The sequence below is a fragment of the Mastomys coucha genome, unplaced genomic scaffold, assembly GCF_008632895.1.
Source record: "Mastomys coucha isolate ucsf_1 unplaced genomic scaffold, UCSF_Mcou_1 pScaffold20, whole genome shotgun sequence".
Classification (NCBI taxonomy): domain Eukaryota; kingdom Metazoa; phylum Chordata; class Mammalia; order Rodentia; family Muridae; genus Mastomys; species Mastomys coucha.
Window position 1 is genome coordinate 24986957 of NW_022196903.1, and position 8845 is coordinate 24995801.

Sequence of the window (8845 nt, forward strand, 5' to 3'; positions counted from 1 at the left end):
CCCCCCCCCCATTATCTTTCTAACAATGCCAGAGGTAATTAGTCTGAATGTGTAACATAGTCAGCGTGAAATTCCAAGGGAGGGTTTGGCTAAGAAGTTGGAACATTTGTGGAGGTCAGAGAACGTTTATCTTGGGGACACCTAGCACGGGAGACTATATAGTAAGGACATATCTGGGCTACCTCTGAGTTAGGGGTTACAGGAGACAGCTTCCTTGAAGCTTTTGCCTCATAAACTGCTGTCATGAAAAGTGTGCGTGGCAGGGGCCCACTCCCAATTCTTGGATTAAAAGCCAGTCCACAAAGGAGAAAACACAGTAGGATTTGCCATACCAAGGATATATAAATTCATGATAAAATTGCCAGACAAAACATAGTCTTTTCAATGAAAACTCCAAAGAACATAAATACTTGCTTTTGAAAGTCATTTCTCTAACCAGTCTGGAGAAAAGCTAGCAAAACCTACCATTGCTTCTAAGACCTTTCAGGATTTTACCTTGCTTCGTGGTTCACCTGCCTCCTACCCTGGGTTTACGATGTCCTGCCCATGATTTGAACAGGAGTTGACTGCTCCTTGACATCTAGACCCCAGTTTTGACATCTCAGAAAGCCTTCCCAGATCACTGCTGTAAAAGGATCGATATGTCTGCTCACCCTGCAAGAGGCCCTCTGCTCAAGCTGTGCAAGGCAAAATAATGCAACTGACTAAAGCACTTATCCCTTCAAACTTATTAGATTTATTCGTTTTATTTTATGTAGCTTAGCCTACATGTATGTCTGGGAACCATGAGTGTGCTTGGTGGCCACAATGGTCGAGAGAGGGCATCAGATTCCCTGGAATTAGCGTTTCAGATGGTTGTAAACCACCGTGTGGTTGCTGGGAATAGAGCTGGGAATCTAACTCCAGTCCTTTGCAATGAAGGGACTACACTCCGAGCCAAGCTGACTCCAGGACAGGCTGCAACTGACAGTTAAAGACTAGGCCTAAGTTTCTGTTTCTCAGAAATGAGAACCCCACCCAGGAACTGATGGTCAGCCAACCACAGCTGCCGGTGGGCAGCCAATCCAAGAACATCTTGTCTGAAGTAAGAATAGGTACCTAGAATAAATAAGCCACCCCCTGGGGAGGTCTCCAGAGCCTAACCAATTGTAGAATCAGACTCCAAGGTAAAAGGGCACATACCCCTCTCTGGAATTCCCCAAAAGGGGGGCCTCCAAGGTGTCTCCATTCCTGAATGGGGAGACCCCTCCATGCAGGATATTCAGCTGAATAAACGCTCTGTGCTTTTGCATATTATTGGAGTCTGGAGTATCATTCTCTGGCAATTCTTGGACCCTAATAGCAAGAGCAACAAGTGGTTTTAACCTCTGGGCCATGGTTTCAGCCCCAAAAGGTAAGTCGTTTGGGTTTTGTTGTTGTTTTTTAGACATTTATTTATTTTTTATTTTATGTGTATGAGTGTTTTGTCTGCATGTATATCAGTACTATATAGCTAGCTACCCAGTGCCTATGGCGGTCAGAAGAGGGCACTGGATCCTCTGGGACTGGATGGTTGTTGAACAGCCCTGTGGTGCTGGGAGCCCAACCTAGGTCCTCTGAAAACGCCAAGTGTTCTTAACCATTGAGACAACTCTCTGCACCTATCACTTTTAATTGTGGCCAGTACTTGCAATTCATACCCTTCCTCTTTGCTTTGTTCCCCTCATCCTCTTCCAACCTTTAGTTCAAGAATGTTGGCCCATATTGGGCGCTGAAATCCCACAGCAAATGGGAGTCAGGCACGTGACAGATTTACAATAACCACTTACTGAATAAAATGGAATGGCAAGTTCTAAGAAAAAAAAAAAAACAGTTGGAGTTATGCCCCAAATGCATTCTCTTTATGGGAGAAAAGGATGGACTCACAAGGTTAGAAGCGAACTGTACTTCAGCCAGTTCCACCCATAATGTAAGAACCCTGCCCAGCTTCCTCTCCTGAGGCCTGTACTAGACTCACTTTCTTCTGTTGTTCTCACCTCAACCCTCAGAGACCTTATTCTTGTTCATTAGAAGAAGTCAGAGTTCCCGATGATCAAGGCCTGATTTAGCCTTTCTCTCTCTCTCTCCTCTCTCTCTCTCTCTCTCTCTCTCTCTCTCTCTCTCTCTCTCTCTCTTCTCTCTCTCTCTCTCCTCTCTCTCTCTCTCTCTCTCTCTCTCTCTCTCTCTCTCTCTCTCTTCTCTCTCTCCTCTCTCTCTCTCTCTCTCCTCTCTCTCTCTCTCTCTCTGACTTTCCTTCCCAAAGAAGAAACTGCTGGATCTTGGCGGCCGCCCCTTCCCCTCATGCCCCGCCCAGTCGCACCGCCCGGGACAAAACTTTGCTACTTTGCTCCCAGTTGGAGTTCGCAGTCGTTGTCACCTTCGCGAAAACCGAAGTGGGAAAAGCGACAGTAGAGTAGGCGGAGCCAATCGGAACCCACCAGCTGAGCCCACAGGCGCCCCGAGGCCCGCCGGCTCCGCCCACTGCGGCATGCCCCGCCCCGATGCCCTAGCAACAGATAAACAGTGAGAGGTTCGGCCACTTTTGCGCGCTCGACAGCCTTGTCCGGGTGCCTCCCCGGGAGTGGGGTGAGCCTAACCTTGCTTACCAGCATCTGCGCCTCCGCACACCGCGAAGGCGCCCACTTGGAGGTGCGGCCACGGCCGGGGCAGGCGGCAGTACGCCGGTGAGAGCGCTCGCGGAGGCTAGGGATGCGGCAGGATCGGGGCCCCCGAGGAATGCGACGCCGGGGTTGGGGAGTAGCGGCGGTGGTGGGGGAAGGAATGTGGGGCCTGAATTTCGAGACTGGGGACTGGTGTCACAATCACCTTCTCAGCTGAGAAAGAAATGACCGTGGGAATAACCATTTTAAAGTGGGAGGTCCGCAAGCGCTCGCCTTAAGCCCGGTAAGCCTTTGAGACATGCGTGTCGTAGAAGGGAGCAGTCTGAGAAGGACTGGTTTTATTTATTTATTTTTTTGTTTTTGTTTTTCGAGACAGGGTTTCCCTGTATATCCCTGGCTGTCCTGGAGCTCACTTTGTAGACCAGGCTGGTCTCGAACTCAGAAATCCGCCTGCCTCTGTCTCCCAAGTGCTGGGATTAAAGGCGTGCGCCACCACCACCTGGCAGAAGGACTGGTTTTAATCCCTTGGTTCTGTGGGTTAACTTCACTCCTAGAAGATGCTTTGGCAAATAGAGGAAATAGAGGAAGATCAGCAACGAGGTTTCAAGTACCCAAACTAAATATACGCCAATAAGAGGCTGTCCAGGCTACTCAGAGTTGTATGGTGGAATTCGTTACACGTCATAGAGAAAGTAAGGTTGGCCCTGAGGGGGTAGGAGGAAATATCCACACTGCATCTAACCCCACCTGAAGAACCCCCTCCTGTTCTTCAGCCCGCATCCTGCGATTGGTGGCCTCCTTCCCAACCTCATTTTTCTTTCTAGAGTGGCTATGGTTTTGTTGCCCCTATCCGCACTCCTCAGGGACTCGCTATTTTCTTCACTGTTGAACTTGCCGCTCAGCAGCCGTTAGGGAAAGGGGCCTCAACTTGTGTCACAATTATGGTATTACCATCTCTGCTTAAGGAAAAGTATTCCCCAAATTAGACTGGTGTTGGTCTCTTTGCACCTGCCCTATTGCGATTACTGATCTATTTAATCTCCTAGAGTAGAAATAGCTCCTGCTTCCTTCTGTTCCATAGATACCCATAACCCTTTGCACCACACTTGAGGGGTCCTGCCTGCCTTGCTTTTTCCTTTAGCCTGCAGTTTAGAATGTGTTTAGTAAGCCTGTGTGGTTCTTCTGCTTTCTTCTGGAACTAAGTATAGTATTAAGTAAAAGTGCCGTCTCCTGACTTGAATTTCTAGGCTTCTACCCTACTGCTGTTCTTTTTCCAGATCTAAGAAAGTGAAGAATAACTTAAAAAGCCCTCGAAACTAATGGCTTCTTCCTGCTCTTTGTATAAGTGTCCAGTTTGTTAGTTTACAGAGGCTGAAGGCCAAAGCTGCTCTTCGATTGCTTTCTGGACTTGATCCCCCTCTCTCCACCATCCCACCCTGCCCTCCCCCCATTTGCTTGTGGACACCACTCTGATTTTGTTTGGTCCCTTTATCTTTGCATAGCTTCTCCAACCTCAGAGCTCCTATTCTGGCTGTTCAGCCTCCTCTTCAGGATCGTGAGATTCCCTGCCTGTCCTGCCATCGGATGCCATATGCTCCTGACCCCTCTTTCCCAGCATAGTTGTTTCATCAGTGTGTTTGTGATAAAAGGCTGGTGCCTTTTTTTCCCCTCACTGGACTGTGCGCCTCTTAAGGACAGCACCCCAGATCTACTTCCTAGTGGCTCTGAATCTGGTACAGGGACAGGAACACCGCAGGTATTTGGAAATACTTGTTAAGGGAATGAAAGGGGCATTTTGAAATTGAGGATAGCAGAAAGATGTGTTTGCCTTCTATAGCCTGCACCTGCTTTGCATCCCGTAATTAATTGCTTCTTGGGTGGCTGTGACCAAACACCTGAAGCAAGAGCACCAGTTTAAGAGGAGGGCTTATTCAGGGTCACACTCAAGTTTCAGTCCCTCGTGGTGGAGAAGGCAGAGCTTATGGCAGCAGAGAGTCCAACAGTAGCTCTTTCCACTGTGCCAGGTCAGAAAGCAGAGGGGGTAGGGCCAGGTGAGACCCACCCCGAAAGACCTTCTACTACTAGCTCGATCCTCTAAAGTCTCAAGGCCCTCCTGGGAATAAACAATCAACGTGAACTTGTTAGGGACATTTCAGATTTGAACCAACGTACCATCTGATTGTAATTTGTTATTCATTCAGCAAATGGTGTTCACCCATGCAGTGTGCCAAATAATGATTTAGCTAAGGAATTCAGTGGTAAACTCACAAACAAACCCTCTGGATTGCTATCATTTACAATCACTATTAAGTAATTGCAGTAGTTTTAATGAGAGCTATCCCCCATAGACCCAGATATTTGAACACTTGGTCCCCAATTGGAGCTCTGTTTAGGGTGGTAGTGCAGCACTGGAGGAAGTCTGTTGCTGTTGCGGGGGTGGGGAATGTTCTGAGATCTCATAGCCTCCTCTCCTACTTCCCTCTCTGCTTCCTGCCCTGGCCACGCCTCGTCAGGAAGGCTCCCTCTGTAGGGCAAAAGTAATCTAGCTCCTCCTCGTTTTTTTTTTGGTCATAGTGTTTTATCACAGCAAAAGAAAAGTAACCAATATAGTAGTTTTTTTAAAAAAATGCCTAAGGTGAGGAGCCAGAAAAACGATACTTCAGAGGCAAAGGCCTGGTGGGTAGTTTACAGATAGGTCGACTGTGTGAGTACTTGGAGCCAACACTAGCAGTGTGGACAGACTCAGCTTATGTTCACCTGTTGGTTGATGTATATGGTCGGGTAGTAAATGGTCATATGATGACTCTGGGTATAGGAAAACAATTAAACACTGTGTCAGGGTGGTGTTTCTTATGGACTGGTAGTAGGAGTAGAATCCAGGCCACTGCATGTGCCAGGCAAAGGCTTTCCTACTGACCGGTGCATCTGGGGCCTCTGGGAGCCTAGGGAGGTCTTTGTAAAGAAGTGATATTTGAATAGAGTCAAAAGAAAGAGATAAAACATTATTCCCCTTCAGTCATGCGAAAGCCTATAGGGAAAGAAGGGACTCCAGACACAGGAGGAACTCGGCAAGTTTGGGAAGTGTAAAGAAAGCCTGCAGAGATGGTGCCAGGTAATCTTCCTTAGGGCATTTGTAAAGTTTTAAATTCTGTTCTGACACCAAGGATGGAGTCCCAGAGTTGCACCAAGCCAACCAAAGGACGGGATGGTTGCAGCAGAGGTGGTTTGATAGGTAAAGGTGCCCCAGTGTGTTCTCCACATAGGATAGAGCATTACTAGCTTGGGATACAGCCTTTTTTATTCATGTATGTATTTATTTACTTCTGACATAGACTCTCACTATGCAGCCCTAACTGCCTTGGAACTCATTACATAGATCAGGCTGGCCTTGAACTCGCAGAGTTCTGCCTCTGCCTCCTGAGTGCTGGGAGTACAGGCATGCTCCCCTCTACCCCCGGCTGATATTCATCACTCATTTAATTACCCTGAAATTTTTCCACGTAGTTACTCTTTTCTCATGGCTCAGTCTGCGGCCACTCCACATCATGTTTACCCATTCATTTACTTGCTGATGAACATCTGTGAGAGTGCTTCTGCCTTGAGCTATGACATTTTAAGCTACTTTGAGAAGTTATGCACAAGTCTTGAAGTAGAAGGCACTTTCATTTCTGTGGGTAAATACATTAAGAGTAGAATGGCTAGTCAAATGCTAGGGGCGTGTCTAACTTAAAAAGAAACTGCCAGGCTGGCTTCCAAAGGGGCTCTGTTAGTTTCAGCCTCCACCAGCAGTGAATGAAGAGTTCAGGTCCTCCATTTGCTTGCCATTACTCGATACACTCCGCATATAGCGAGCTCTTAGACTTGGTGTGTGTTGCATATCTTGTAGGTTTGGTATATGTCTGATGTCTAACAATGCTGAGTGTCTGTTCATGTGCTCATTTCTCGTGTCTCCTTTTCAGGAAAGTACTCATTTGAATATTTTGCTGATTTTTATTGGGTAGTTCTCTTAACTATTGTGTTTCGGGCAGTCTTTATTGTGGATGTAGGCCTTTATCATATGCTTTAGACATATTTTCTCCCAGTCTCTGGCTTAGCATTCATTCTCTTTTGTTTTGCTTTGTTTTGTTTGAGACAGGGTTTCTCTGTGTATCCCTAGCTGTCCTGGAACTCACTGTAGACCAGGCTGGCCTTGAACTCAGAAATCTGCCTGCCTCTGCCGCCCAAGTGCTGGGCTCAAAGGCGTGCACCACCAACACCCGGCAGCATTCATTCTCTTAATACCTATAGGCAAGTGGACATTTTACATTTTGACTGCAAGCCCAGCAACTTGTTCTTCAGGACATGTTATGTCCTTTTCTGTTGCTGTGATTGCATACCGCGGCAAACCTTAGAGAAGAGAAGGTTTATTTTGGCTTCTAGTTCCAAAGGAGACGCAGTCATGGCGCTGGGGAAGGCATGGCTAGCATGGCTAGCAGAGAGTGACCTGGGCCCTGAGTACACAAGGGAGGCCCTGCTACTTCATAACTATAATTTTGTTGCTGTTGTGAATTGTAATATAAATATCTGTGTTTCCCAATGGTCTTAGGAGACCCCCAGAGGGGTCACAACTCACAGGCCATGAACGGCTACATTAGAGAGATAGACAATCCTTACTTTGATGTTTTTCCTGAAAATCAGTTCCCCCATACATGTGTACATCCATTTCGGGGCTCTGTTTTTTTTTTTAATTTTTTATTTATTATTATAAATGAGTATACTGTAGCAGTCTTTGGACCACCAGAAGAGGGCATTAGATTTCACTACGGGTGGTTGTAAGCCACCATGTGGTTGCTGGGATTTGAACTCACGACCTTCGGAAGAGCAATCAATGCTCTTGCCTATTGAGCCATCTCACCAGCCCCAGGGCTCTGTTTTTTTAAATTTATTATTTTATCTTTGTAAATGAGGCTTTATCGGCATGCACACTTGCAAGCCAGAAGAGGGCATCGGATCCCATTACAGATGGTTGTGAGCCACTATGTGGTTGCTCAGGATTGAGCTCAGGACCTCTGGAAGGGCAGACAGTTCTCCTAACCACTGAGCCATCTCTGCAGCCCCTATCTCCCGGCTCTTTATTCTGTTCCATTGATCTGTTTATTCATCCTGACTGAAGTGTGATATTGTAGTTTTATAAGAACCTTTGAAGTTAGCTGATGTTAACCCCAAACTGTGCCCTTTTTCAAAGGCCTTTGCAATTCTAGATGAATTTTGGAAGTGTCTACAAGAAGATAGAAACTTTGAACAAATTCTTAAAGCCTTTATCTTATGTCCTTTGCAATTCCATCTGAACTCTGGAATCATTTTGCCAATTTTTTTTGTTGTTGTTTTTTTGTTTTTTGTTTTTTTGTTTTTTTTTTTTTTTTTGAGACATAGTTTCTCTGTGTAACCCTGGCTGTCCTGGAACTCACTCTGTGGACCAGGTGGCCTTGAACTCAGAAATCACCACTGCCCGGCTAATTTGCCAATTTCTAAGAATGTCAAATTTAGCTGAACATTGTGGTACACTTTTAATCCCAGAACTCAGGAGGCAGAGGTAGGTGGATCTCTGTGAGTTTGAGGCTGGCCTGGTTTATATGCGAAACCCCATCTCGAAAAGAAAAAGGACAAAACTAAAAATGTTTAACTGAAAAAAAAGTTTAACTGTTCTCAACCCATTTTAAAGATTAAACCCATGTGCAGGCATACATGTACACACACATTTTGTTCCAGTTTTTCCAGGTGAGCCATTGACCATTGACATTCAAGAAAGTATAAAATTATAAAAGAGAGCAAACATTCAAAACCTTAAAGAACTTACTCCAAAGTGTGCATCCTGTACCCTGTGGAGAGGTTTTCCCAGCAGAAGGCAGTCATCTGGAGTTCATAATATTTGTTTTCATTTGTATTCTCTTTTTTATAAGATTTATTACCGTGTGTGTGTGTGTGTGTGTGTGTGTGTGTGTGTGTGTGTGTGTGTGTGTGTGTGCATATGTTTGCAGGTGTACTTAGACTCCAGAATGCTTGTCAGATCCCTTGGAGTTACAAGTAGTTGTGAACTTCAACCCCATGTAAAGGCTGGGAACTGAACTTGGTCTTTAGGATAAGCAGCATATGTTCTTAGCCACTGAGCCATCTCTGCAGCCCCATCTCTTCCCCCCATCTCTCCACAGCCCCATCTCTGCAGCCCC

General features: G+C 46.1%; 1 protein-coding gene across 1 annotated transcript in view; it reads left to right on the forward strand.

Annotated features, from left to right (window-relative positions):
* The window catches only part of Smkr1 (small lysine rich protein 1), a 16189-nt gene that overhangs the window by 4049 nt on the left and 3295 nt on the right, over nucleotides 1-8845 (forward strand). Inside the window, exon 2 of the mRNA XM_031381061.1 lies at nucleotides 2529-2702. Coding sequence (XP_031236921.1) covers nucleotides 2529-2702 — 174 coding nt within the window. The remainder of the gene's footprint in view (nucleotides 1-2528; nucleotides 2703-8845) is intronic.